Source organism: Rhinolophus hipposideros (assembly GCF_964194185.1).
Source record: "Rhinolophus hipposideros genome assembly, chromosome: X".
Lineage (NCBI taxonomy): Eukaryota > Metazoa > Chordata > Mammalia > Chiroptera > Rhinolophidae > Rhinolophus > Rhinolophus hipposideros.
In genome coordinates, this window is record NC_138046.1 from 50900238 (window position 1) to 50913734 (window position 13497).

The 13497-nt window shown below is 35.4% G+C and overlaps 1 protein-coding gene across 4 annotated transcripts in view; it reads right to left on the reverse strand.

The window, feature by feature from the left end:
- Nucleotides 1-13497, reverse strand: part of RNF128 (ring finger protein 128) — a 122089-nt gene that overhangs the window by 5334 nt on the left and 103258 nt on the right. For 2 of the 4 annotated variants that reach the window (XM_081041920.1, XM_081041918.1), the window contains exons 3-7: nucleotides 9809-9880; nucleotides 6849-6931; nucleotides 5927-6023; nucleotides 4960-5128; nucleotides 1916-1988 (exon numbers count right to left, since the gene is read on the reverse strand). In XM_081041920.1, coding sequence (XP_080898046.1) covers nucleotides 1916-1988; nucleotides 4960-5128; nucleotides 5927-6023; nucleotides 6849-6931; nucleotides 9809-9880 — 494 coding nt within the window. The remainder of the gene's footprint in view (nucleotides 1-1915; nucleotides 1989-4959; nucleotides 5129-5926; nucleotides 6024-6848; nucleotides 6932-9808; nucleotides 9881-13497) is intronic. The other 2 variants (XM_081041919.1, XM_081041917.1) reach the window with 1 other exon arrangement.

Here is a 13497-nt window from a genome sequence, read left to right on the forward strand (position 1 = left end):
CAACACCACCAGAAATCAAAAACTGGGGCTATATCAAACGAAAAAGCTTCTGCACAGCAAAGAAACAATCAACAGAATGGAGAAGGAACTTACAGGATGGGAAAAATTGTCTGCAAACCATGTATTAGATAAGGGGTTAACATCCAAAATATATAAGGAACTCACACAACTCAATAGCAAAAAAACAAATAATCCATTTAAAAAAATGGTCAGAGGAACTGAACAGATATTTTTTCCAAAGCACACATACAAATGGCCAACAGTTACATGAAAAGATGCTCAACATCACTAATTATCAGGGAAATGCAAATCAAAATCAAAATGAGATTTCTCCTCACACTTGTTAGGATAGCTATTATCAAACAGACAAGAGATAAGTGTTGGCAAAAATGGAGAGAAAAGAAAATCTTAAGGCACTATTGGTAGGAATGTAAATTGGTGTAGCCACTATGGAAAACAGTATGGAGGTTCCTCAAAATATTAAAAACAGAACTACCACATGATCCAGCAATTCCATTTCTGGGTATATATCTGAAGGAAATGAAATCACTATCTCAAAGCAATATCTGCATCTCCATGTTCACTGCAGCATTATTCATTATAGCCAAGACATGGAAACAACCTGTGTCCACTGACGAATGAATGGATAAAAAAAATGTGATTATATACAGAGGGTGCCAAAAAGTGTATCCATATTTTAAGAAAGGAAAAAGCTGTATTAAAATTGTAATACTCAATATATATTGATAACAAAAGATGAATACAGGTCATGTGTATACATTTTTTGGCACCCCTGGAATACAGAATATTGTTCAGCTATGAGAAACAAGGAAATCCTGCTGTTGACAACAACATGGATGGAACTTGAGGGCATTCTGCTAAGTGAAATAACTCAAACAGAGAAAGACAAATATTATATCTCACTTATATGTCGAATCTGAAAAAAAAAAGCTGAACTCATAGAAACGGAGAGTATGATGATGATTGCTGGGGGCTGGAGGGTAGGGAAAATGGGGAGATGTTGGTCAAAGCTTCAGGTTATAAGATAAATAAGGGCCGGCCCGGTGGCTCAGGCGGTTAGAGCTCCATGCTCCTAACTCCGAAGCCTGCCGGTTTGATTCCCACATGGGCCAGTGGGCTCTCAACCACAAGGCTGCCAGTTCAATTCCTTGAGTCCCGCAAGGGATGGTGGGCAGCGCCCCCTGCAACTAAAATTGAACACGGCCCCTTGAGCTGAGCTGCCGCTGAGCTGCCGCTGAGCTGCCGCTGAGCTCCCGGATGGCTCAGTTGTTTGGAGCGTGTCCTCTCAACCACAAGGTTGCCAGTTCAATTCCTCAACTCCCGCAAGAGATGGTGGGCAGCGCCCCCTGAAACTAAAATTGAACATGGCACCTTGAGCTGAGCTGCCTCTGAGCTCCCGGATGGCTCAGTTGGTTGGAGAGTGTCCTCTCAACCACAAAGCTTGCCGATTTGACTCCCGCAAGGAATGGTGGGCTGCACCCCCTGCAGCTAGCAATGGCAACTGGACCTGGAGCTGAGCTGCGCCCTCCACAACTAAGACTGAAAGGACAACAACTTGACTTGGAAAAAAGTCCTGGAAGTACGCACTGTTCCCCAATAAAGTCCTGTTCCCCTTCCCCAATAAAAAAAGTATAAACTATCGAACAAAACATGGAGATACATTTTAAAAAAACGATAAATAAGTTCTGGGGATCTAATGTACTACAGAGTGACTACAGTTAATACTGTATTATATACTTGAAAGTAGCTAAGAGAGTAGATCTTAAATATTTTCATCACACACAAAATTTTTATAACTATGTGAGATGATTATTTTTTAAACTAACAGTAGTGTGGTAATCATTTTGCAATATATATGTGCATCGAATCATCATGTTGTACACCTTAAACTTACACAATGTTGCATGTCAGGCATGTATATCTCAATAAACCTGGCGGGGGCGGGGAAGGAAATGCAACGTGGGATCCTGGGATAGAAAAAGGACATTGGTATGTTAATTGGTGAAATTTGAGTAACATCTGTAGTTTAGTTGATATTTTATCAGTTAATTTCCTGGTTTTGATCACTGTATATGTTTATATAAGATGTTAACATTTTGAAAAGTTGGGTGATGGGTACATGGCCATTCTTTTTATTATTTTTGAAACTTTTTTTTGAGTCAGCCTGAAATTACTTGAAATTACAATTAATAAAATTCAAAAAAACCTGGTCTTGGTCCCACCCCTTATGGATTCTGATTTAACTATTCTGGAGTAGAGCCCAGGCATTGCTAATGTTTAAAGTTTTTTTGAGTGATTCTAATGTGCAGCCAGTGTTATGAACTAAGGGCCTTATTCAGTGGTTCTCAAAGTGTGGTCCCTGGACCAGTAGCATCATTATCACCTGGGAATTTTTTAGAAATGAAAATTCTCAGGCCCCAGCCCAGATCTACTGAGTCAGAAATTGGTAGCTTCTCTATTTTAACAAGCCCTCCAGGTGTTCTGATGGGTGCTTAGGTTTGAAAACCAGTGCTCCAATAGAACTTAGCACAATGATAAGACACACAGACATGAACTAATCAATTATATGTTTACAGAATTATTTAAATCAACTATCACCATAATAATCAATGGTTAATAGGCAAGTTTCCCAAACTAGTAATACATAATCACAGATAAATCTATTCTAGGTGGTCATTTATTCAACACTTATTTGCATATCTATTATGTGGTAGGCTGTGCTAGGTGCTGGGTATACAATAATAAATAATAGGATACTGTCCCTACCCAAAGGAACTTTTAAAAGTTTTAATATAATTGAGTATAATAAGTACAATGATAGAAGTTCTATGGAAGCAGACAGTAGGGCCACTCATGTGAGTCAAGGGAGGCTTCTCAAAGGGGGTTTAGTTTTAAAAGAGGAATAGGAGTTAAAGTGAGTTTCCCCAATTTATTGGTGGAGAAAGAGCGGAAGGAATGGAATGGGCAGAGAGAAGATAGTGGCTCAAACTATGACTGTAAAATTAAGGTTGGAAATTAGGGGATGGATTAGAGAAAAAGGATGTTGAATCAACTGGAAGCGGGAGAGGGAAGAATCAAGGATCTCCTTAGTTTCTGGTTTGAGGTACCTGGGTGGGTGTTACTATCGTTCATGCAGATAAATAATACAGGAACAGGAACATGGATCATCATTTCACTTGCTTCTCAAATTCTCTACAAAAACTTCTACTTACCACCGTCCTCCATAAGAACAGAGCACAAAAAGTAGGTTGGAACTTTATTTAAACAAGCCTAGCAATAAACTACATTATCTTGTACACTCTCCTTTATCTTCTCTGAATTCTATTACCATACAGTTACAGGAACAAAATCTCGTCTGGGGCAAATAGACAATGATTCTCTATCATAGGTATAATAAACCAGAGATTATTAAGATTCTTTGACGACTTTATACTCTAGGATATGTCTGAAGATTAGATTACACGCAACACAAAGTTTGCATTTGCATGACAGTATTTCTCATGACATCTTCAGAAATGGTATTTATGGCACTGATAGGCCTACAGAGGACAAAGGTTTATGTTACAGGAAGCTGACATTTGACATTTCATAAGTCATGATGACATTTAGTTTTTTTCCTACTTGTATGCCAGAATTAGGTTATCTCAAAATGAGGATTGAGAAAAAATGTTCACACCATCAAAAACCAGGAAAATGGTAGAAGTCAAAGAAAGGAAAATAATTTGTTATAGGGGTTTTCTCTTTCTAAGGAAAAAAGTAACATAATTCCCTAAAATTTATTTACTGCTATGACATGACTATGTTGCAATACTGATTTACATGAATTTGAAAATAATATATAGTATCCACACAGGATACGTTCCAAGACCCCCAGAGATACCCGAAACTGTGGATACTACCGAACCTTATATATACGATGGTGTTTTTTCCCCCTATGCATACATACCTATGATAATTTGTAAATTAAGTACAGTAAGAGGTTAACAATAATCACTAAGAAAAAATAGAACAATTATAACAATATACTGTAAAAGTCATGTGAATGTGTTCTCTCAAAGTATCTTATTGTACTGTACTCACCCTTCTTGTCATGATGTGAGACAATACAATGCCTATGTGATCAGATGAAGTGAGGTGAATGACATAGGTATTGTCATATAGCATTAGGCTACTATAAGGGTTACCTTAACACAAGCACTGTGATGCCACGATAGTTGATCTGACAACCAAAGTGGCTACTGAGTGACTAATGGGTGGGGAGCATATACAGCATGAGCTTTCATCCTGCTACTTAGAACGGCACACAGTTTAAAACTTATGAACCATTTATTTCTGGAATTTTCCGTTTAATATTTTCAGACTGTGGTTGACTGTGGCAACTGAAACCATGGGAAGCAAAATGGAGGATAAGGGGACACTACCATATTCAATTTTAGTTTCCGAGGTTTGTTCATTTCATGGTAAGTAATCAACAGGTGGCAGCACACAGCACTCTTAGTTTTGATCTGTGCAAAAGATGGGTTCCTGAGAAGTAGTGTATAAATCAAGCTTTTGTAAACTGAATTATATCTTATCGTTTCAGAACTCCTTTATCTTAACTTCTGATTGATCTGCAATAAACAACAGCTTCAAAAGTTTAAAGTTTCTCCTTGGCCTTTGTATATTAATAAGCCAACACTTAAATGCATCAGAGGGAAACTTTCCAATAAATCTTTTTCTTCGGTGAATAATACCCACTCCTGATGCATTTTATCTGGTTCAGGTACATTTGAATATGCGTATATTAACTTAAGGTAGGGGTGCGTCCTGCAGTGCATTGTTGTTTATAGAAAAAAATCTGAAATGTGTTAATGGATGAATGGAACAAATGCTACGAAGCAGGACTATGACCCACAACGGATCCTTTGTGGGGCACTGGCCCCTCAGCATGGTGCTTACTTGCTGACTGTACATGTTCCTCCAAAGGTGGTTCGTCTGCTCCCTGAACTGAAGCATATCCGGATGACGCAGTCTCACTGCGATCATCCTCTTCATGAGGAGAGACACTGCTGGATGTGTCAGTGGACACAGGGACTTGTAAGGACACCGATCCATCTTCAACACTCACCTTTGGAAAGCATTTGAACAAATTAAAAAACTGTCAGAGTACACACTTTTCCTTGCCATATCACTACAAAGTTTCTTCCTAGGTGACTCATATCAGCAATGCTTTTAGCCTTGTAAACCTATAATCCCTTTTGACAATTACAAAAATCTCTTTCTGGTCCCTGCCAGAGCAGTTGGGTCCACCAAAGAGGCAAAAGATGTTACAAGCAGATAGATTGTCACCGCATCTGACATGTTCATCTGGGTGGTCCCAGCACTTCATAATATAATGCCTGGTCAAAGGTAGGCAATCAAAAAAAAAAAACACAACATGTTATTCCCCAGGGGAATTGAGAATCACTGTCTTCTATATAGCTCCTCAAATCGGGAAGATTTTGTTGAGCTTGACTTTCTGTTGTATATGAAAAAGGTAGTTTTTTTTCATTTACCAAATATAATTTAATATTTATTGTACTTTCTGAAATAATACATTCTCCTAAGTTTGGTTGCTATGCAATAGTAAGAGAATAAAAAACAGAATAGGGTATCAGAAACCAGTTGGTATTTTAAATGATTATTACTTCAAAATCTGACCAAAAAAAAAGTACATTTGAGGAAAAGGAGGAAGAAGGAAAATGGAGGTGATCCAACATGGTACCTCACTGTGACTATGATATAAATAGGTCAAACTTTTGTTACAAACTCTAAATCTGGCACGTTTACACAGCTAAAAAATAAGGATGTTAGTTTCCCAAAAGCCCAGGTAGATAAATAACACATAGCTTGAGTTCCTTCACATAAATAGTTTAGCAATGTTTACCTCAATTCCCAAAGCTTTGAGTATGTCACATTTGCACATGGGGCAAGTCCTATGTTCTAACAGCCATGGGTCAACACATGTCTTATGGAAAATATGGCTAATGAAGGAAAAAAACAACACATACTTTAGTTATCAGTTATGAAACAGCAACACTTTGCCTAATACTACAGGTTACCCTGTAATTTTACTTAGTCTTTTAACAGATGCTTTTCCCCGCTTTTAAACATATTATTGCAGCATAAATGCTAAGAAGGAGACATGCAAGCAAAATTTTGGAATTTCATAACGTGGTATTTTTAAATATAAAAGCCCTATTTCTCTAGCTTCAAAAGATATAGTTTTAGTACTCATTACTTGAAAAATGGCCAAGATGCTACCTGACCTAAGACTTTGCTCAGTATTTCAGATCTTAATTCTCTTGTCATTCCCTACTGAGCACAATATCGTAGTGATACTTTAGACAATGTGATACATTCCAAGAGCACCACTATTTAATAGCTGAAAGAAAGACTATTATGAACAACTTTTCGGAGAGGGATAATAAAAAACCAAAAGAATGAAGACTTTCAAATAAGTGCTAATAACTTGATTTTGTTTTTTCCTTAATAGGATTGTTAGAATGAATTTTAATTAAATAATCCAGTATATATATGTAAAATTGTTGTGTTGGCTAGCTTCTAAGTTTCATATGGAACTAGTTTCCAAATTGTACCAGATTTTGAAAACTTTATGTAATTAGTCTTATACCAATTTCAATGATATTAAAAAATTAAAGCATTCTCTTATATTTAAATGAAAATAACTTAAAAATAAATACTTCATTCACATCAATTTGGAAACATTCAAAATAGTTTCCCCCCATTACAATCATTTTTGTAAATCAGCAATTCTTATTGATGATATATATGAAAATCAAACTTACTTGCAGGTTAAGATGCGCACCAAATCATTTGGTTTATACAGTTCAATACACACAGCACAACTATCTCCATCAGGGCCAATTTCCTATGAGAAAATAGTTATTGTTACACTGATGGATAAGAAAAGTACATTAAGCTACAGAGAAAGATCAGAATATACACATACTTAAATTGCATAAATTCCTATAGAAGGAGGGGTGTCATATCACTAAATGACTATGTTTCAATAACACTTTAAAATTATTTAGAGTTAATTGGAATCTGAAAAAAAAGTCAAACTTATGCAAACAGAGACCAGAAAAGTGGTTGCCAGAGATGAGGGTTAGAGAAAATAGGGAGAATTTGGTATAAGAGTAAAAAGTTTCAGCTACAACATGAATAGGGTCTGAGGATCTACTGTAAAACATGGTGACTATAGTTGATAACACTGTATTATATAAATTGAAATTTAAAATAAAATTATTTAGACTTAAAAAGTTAAAAGAATAAAGTCAACCAAAAGGGGAACAGGACAAAGGAAACATGGAACATTGATTTAAACTGTTTTTCAATTTACAAAATGTCATTTGTATAAATTCTATAGCTATGTTTTTCCATTTAAAGAAAATCAAGATATAATTCACATACAGTAAAAGTCACTCTTTTTAGTATATAGTTTTGCAAGTTTGGACAAACATTTTAAGCTCCTATAGTTTTGGCTTTTCCAGAATGTCATATAAATGGAATCATACATTACCTAACCTTTGAGTCTGGCTTCTTTCACTTTACATAATACATTTGAGATTCATCCATGTTGTTGTGTGTTTCAGCAGAGTCCCCCTTTATATTGCTAAATAGTTTTCCATGATATGGATATACCACCATTGTTTATCCATTCACCAGTTGAAAGGCATTTGGGTTCTTTCCAGTTTTCAGTAATTATGAATAAAGCTGAACAATTATGTACAGGTTTTTATGTGAATATATTTTTCCTCCTCTAGGGTAACTATCTAGTATTGAGATTGCTGGGTTCTTTGGAAAGTGTATGTTTAACTTCATAAAAAAACTGCCTGTTTTCCAGATTGACTATATATTGTATTCTTACCAGGGAATGCATGAGAATTCCAGGTATTCCACATCTTGGCCAGCTGTTGGTATTGTCAGTTGTATTATTTTTAGCCATTCTCATTCTCTGGTACAGTCCAAATCATGAATGTGCTGTGGTATCTCATGTGTTTTTTATTTGCATTTCCCTAATGACTAATGATGATGAGTGTTGTTTTATGTGCCTTTTTGCCATCCATATATATTCCTCAGTAAAATGTCCAGTTTTTCCCAGTTTTTTCACTAGATTGTTTTCTTACTGTTGACTTTTGAGTGTTCTTTATGTATTCTGGGTACAGCTCTTTATCAGATATGGGATTTGGAAATATTTTCTCCCGTTCTGTCACTTGTCTTTTCAGTCTCTTAATAGTGTCTTTCAAAGAGCAAAAATTCTTAATTTTCACAAAGTTAAATTTCTCATTATTTTCTTTAATGGACATGTTTTTGGTGGCACATCTAAGTAATCTTTGCCTAACCCAAGTTATGAAGATATTTTTCTCCAAAGTTTTCTTCTAATTTTTTTTTTTAATTCTAGGTTTTATAGTTAAGTCTGTGATCCATTTTGAGTTAATGTTTACAAAGAACATAAAGTATGGATTAAGTTTCATTTTTTGCATATGGATAGCCAATCATTGCACATGAAGAGCCAACAACTGGCTATAATTTTCATTGAATTGCCTTTGTACCTTTGACAAAAATCAATTGACCACATATGTCTATTTCTGGACTCTCTCTTCTGTTCCATTGATCTAAAGGTCTATCCTTTCTCAATACCGTAATATTTTGACTACTGTAGCTTTAAAACAACCCTGGAAATCAGGTAATGTGAGTCATCTAAATTTGTTCTTTATCAAAATTGTTTTGGTTATTTTAATTATTTTGATTTTCCTTGTAAGCTTAGAATCAACTTTTCAATTTCTACAAAAGCTCCAACGAGGATTTTGAATGAAACTGCATCGAATCTATAGATCAGTTTTGGAGCAATTGATATTTTGACAATACTGAGTCTTCTGAACCATGCATATCTCTCCACTTATTTAGGTCTTCTTTGATTTCTCTCTTTCTTTGGTGTTTTGCAGTTTTCAGTACATAGATCTTGCACATATTTTTTTAAGATTTATACCTATGCATTTAATAGTTTTAGTGCTATTATAAATGGCACTTTTTAATTTCAATACATTCTATAGACATTTTTTGATACGTGTTTTACACATTGATGGTAGTTTTCAACTGTACTAAATCTGAACATTGATGTTCAGGTAAAGTTATACTGAAGTGTACTGTATTAGTTTCCTGTTGTTGCTGTAACACATTACCATTACTTAGTAGTTTAAAATAATACAATTTATTCTCTTCTTGTCCTGCAAATCAGAATTCTAAAAATCAAGGTGTTGGCAGTGCTGGACTCCTTCTGAAGGCTTCAGGGAAGAATCCCTTTCTTTACCTTTTCCAGCTTCTAGAGACTGTCTGCATTCCTTGTCTCGTGGCCCCTTTCTTGCCTCACTCTAACCTGTTGCTTCCATTGTCACATCTCCTACTGTCAAATCTCCTTATTCCTCCCACTTATAAGGCCATTGTGATTACATTTAGTACCCATTTATAACCCTGAATAATCTCCCCATCTCAGAATCCTGAATTTAATCACACCTCTAAAGTCCTTTTTTGCCATATAAGGTAATATTCGCAGGTTCCAGGAATTAAGACCTAGATATCTTTGGGGGCCATTATTCAGTCTACTTCCAGCATCAAATAAATTTTAAAAAGTCAATAAGGTTTATAAATGGCAATGAGAATACTACTTGGAAAAAATATTCAGCTTTCACAATGGCTTGCTAAGCACTGCTTTAAAACAAAAAGCCTTTTCAAGTCATAAATGTACCTTGTCTCCTTGTTTCAGTGTGCGTAGTTGAAGCCTTCCAATAGCTTTTTTAGCATCAGCCTTTAATTGTCTCTGTAATAAAAAAACAAACAAAAAAACAGGTATCAGAAAAATCCATAATATCCCATTTATCTGATATCAGGCAGGAGTTTTCAAATTACCGAAATTTTTCACTTATATTTCCCTACCTTCTTAAATAGTATCTTTTGGCTACAGTGGTAAAGCTACATGTCCCTGTTACAAATGAATTCAGATGCTATGAATTTTCAAAGCAATTTTCCCGTTTTCAAGCTCAGAGAACCTTAAAGGATGTCTTTCCCATTTTTTTTTAAACTGTTTTTTGCTTGGTAGAAAATGCACAGAATTTGGCTTCAAATGGACCTAGATTCAAAATGTGACTTTGTCACTTGCTAAATTAATAATCTTGGATAAATCATTTACTTCTTTGAGTTTGTTTACTCATCTATAAAATGAGGATTAATACCAACTCTGACAGTGTTATTTGGTATTGGGGGGAAATACTGTTTATAGTCACTATCGCCTTATGAGGAGGGTAGATTCTGCAAGTGGTAGGACTGTTTTTTCCCCACTGAGCATATACCTAGATGAGTCTGGACATGCAAAGGCAAGCCCCAGGCTCACTTAGGGAATAAGAACTAAAATATTATACATAATTGAATCAGAAGGGTATAGGGGGAAATCTAAGAAGTGAGGGAAAGATAAGAACTATAGTAATCAATGAGAGACTGTCCTTTGTGGGGTGAACTGGCTAAAGGAAAAAAATCCCAGATGGTATGTGATATTCGATGTTAATTTGAAGTTATTTGTAATGCCACAAAAAGTTCCTTTGGCCCTTTCATTAAAATCTAGCACATACTGAAATACTTCAAGTGAATATAATTTATGTGTAAATTGAGGAAAAGGCTAGATTTTACACCTGGATGGATGCTGTTTGGAATAGAGAGATGTAGCATGTGCAACATGCCAAGATAATAAGCAGTCTTCTTATTTTGAACTGCAAAATGAAAAGAAAAAGAAAAAACTTGGTAGAAATTCAGTAAAAATTAGGCACTCAGAACCAAAGGTCACTGTGAGAATGTAAACAGCTTCCTCATCCCACTATATGTAGATCACTAGCAGGGAGACCCACACCTGACATCTAGGTTATGTGAAAACTAAAGATAATATAAGTAAAGCATCCAGCATAATGTCTGGCATATAGCAGACACTCGAGAACTCGAGAAAATATTTATTAGGTGAATATATGAAGTACCGTTCATCAATAAGCCTTGCAGGTTCTTGTAACATGTATATACATGTCTGTAGCAAATAGATTTTGGAAGGGAATAATCCATGAGCATAGGTACGTGAGGAAGTTCCTTAACGCCCAAACCTACCTCCTATATATCATTTTGTGAAAGGTATTTGGCTTAATTCCAAAGAGATAACTAGTCAATCTATTTCTTTGCTGTCACAGTAACAGCAGAAACTTCTCAGATTGTTACCTGACTAGCAAATACAGCTTATCAGAAACAGTTAAAAGGAAGGCCCAGTCCTCAGAGGGAAAAAGGTGCTAACTGAGGTCCTTTCACTCCCACTTAGGGACTTTATTGTGAGTTAACTCACAAGGGGGATTCTATGATAGTACTCTATTTTGAGCACAAATATTTTCCTTTTATTTTGTTACTTGTGTCATAAGTTAATAGTAGAGTGACAGTGAAAGTACCCTTAGGATCTTTAGAGCCAGAAGAATGCTTAAAGTTCACCTAGTCTGAAATCTGACAGGTAAGAAAATTGATTCTCAAAGAGGAGGAATAACTAGCTTAAAATCTCAGAGTTGGGTTAGTGTCAGTCCCACTGAAACCCAGAGTTAAGTGTTCCTGCTGAGATCTTTTTTTTTTTTTTGATGTAGGCTTGGGCCAGGAAGCTAGTACTACTACTTCCTTATGTTTATATAATTATTATATAATATAAAATGTTTTTATATATCTTACCTCATTTAATCATCATAACTATCTAAGGAGATAATACCCCCATTTTTTTATTTTTTATTTATTTATTTATTTATTTTTCACAGAGCCAAAGCAGTCTTTAATTTAGTGCCTGTTATAGGACAGAATACAGTTCAGGAGTAACCAAGGACATTCACAGGTGAAAAATACTTAAATCAGAGAGACAGCATAGTTAGGGAAAGGAGACCAACCATTTCATTTTTTTTTTTTTTATGGCAGAGAACATTAACTGAATACTTCAGAGGCTGAAGCAAAGAAACAAAGAGAACACTGGTTTTCCTTCTCAACTTTGCTCTGAATTCAGACTGGAACAGATGTACGCCATTTTGAATTTGGCGGGCTCAGGGGAAGTTGATTTTGGATGGTATTGGAAGCTTGGTTTTCAGAACCCATTCTTTGTTCTTTCTTTCTATGTTAACAACAACAACAGTGAAAAAATATAACTTACATCTTCAGTCATAACAATGACTCCAAGACTAAATCACAAAGCAGAGGATAATACCCCCATTTTAAAGATAAGCAAATGGAGGCTTGGAAAACATCAAGAACAAAAAAAAACCTTGTCCAAAAGGGCATGCAGACTCTAAATGATAGATATGTTATTGAAACTCTGTTCTTCATATTCCAAGATTCCATTACAACACACATCCATAACTTAGCTACCTTATGAAGGTTTGCCGACTCCTGGATTCTACGGTTTGTCACATACTACCCAGTCCTTACAGTGAACAACCAGTATGCCCACAGAATCCTGGCCCTGGCCTAGACTTCCAGACATTACTACTTTCTTTTCATATAGATCATAAGTTATTTAGACACCAAGATGAGGAAAATGCAAATGATTAAAAATATAGAGCCAAGAAGAGAAAACAGGAAAAGAAAAAAAAATGTAGTTGATGATGTCTTTGACAATCATTTTGCACTTTGTCTTTGGAGCACTTCTGATTTAGGTTTAAGCAACAAGTTCTACGACACAACTGGAGAAATGCACTCACAAGGAAGTGATAGATCACTAGTATATTTACTTGATTAAGTCTGTATAGTCTGATTTCTCATTCCAAAACAATCAATTCAATACAGTATAAATGGCTGAGTCTCCAATGCTAGTGCTTATCAATTTATTAGGAATGAATGCTAAATATATAACTTTAATTACATCCAAGACTAATGCAAATGATTTTGAGGGATGGTATCAAAGGGAAGCTTTAAATAGCCAAGTCTTTGCCAATGAGAACAGAACTTACATGCAGACCAATGTTAAAAAAAAAATAGTGGGGGATACAAAAATACAGGGTAAAACCCAAGGTGCTAGAAGATCCTAAGCAGGGGACTTGATTATGAAGGATTTCTAAAAGATTTGCAGGACAGTAGAAAACAATGTTTAACAAAGCAGCCCTGGAATAAACAAACAAAAAAAATCCTTTAAAAGGAAATTTGGATATTTCCAGTAACTCCTGCTGAGCTTTTATAAAGAAAAGAAAAGCCATTTAAAAAAAATATGGATATGAGCTATGTGATTTTGGTAAGAAGCACAAACTATATTTTTAGAGTTTGAATGAAATTCAATCACAAAAATGCCAAAAATATTCCACTCAAAATACTCAAAAATATTCCACTCAAAGTACTCAAAATATTCCACTGTCACACTGATAGCAAGAGTTTCCAAGATGCATTCAC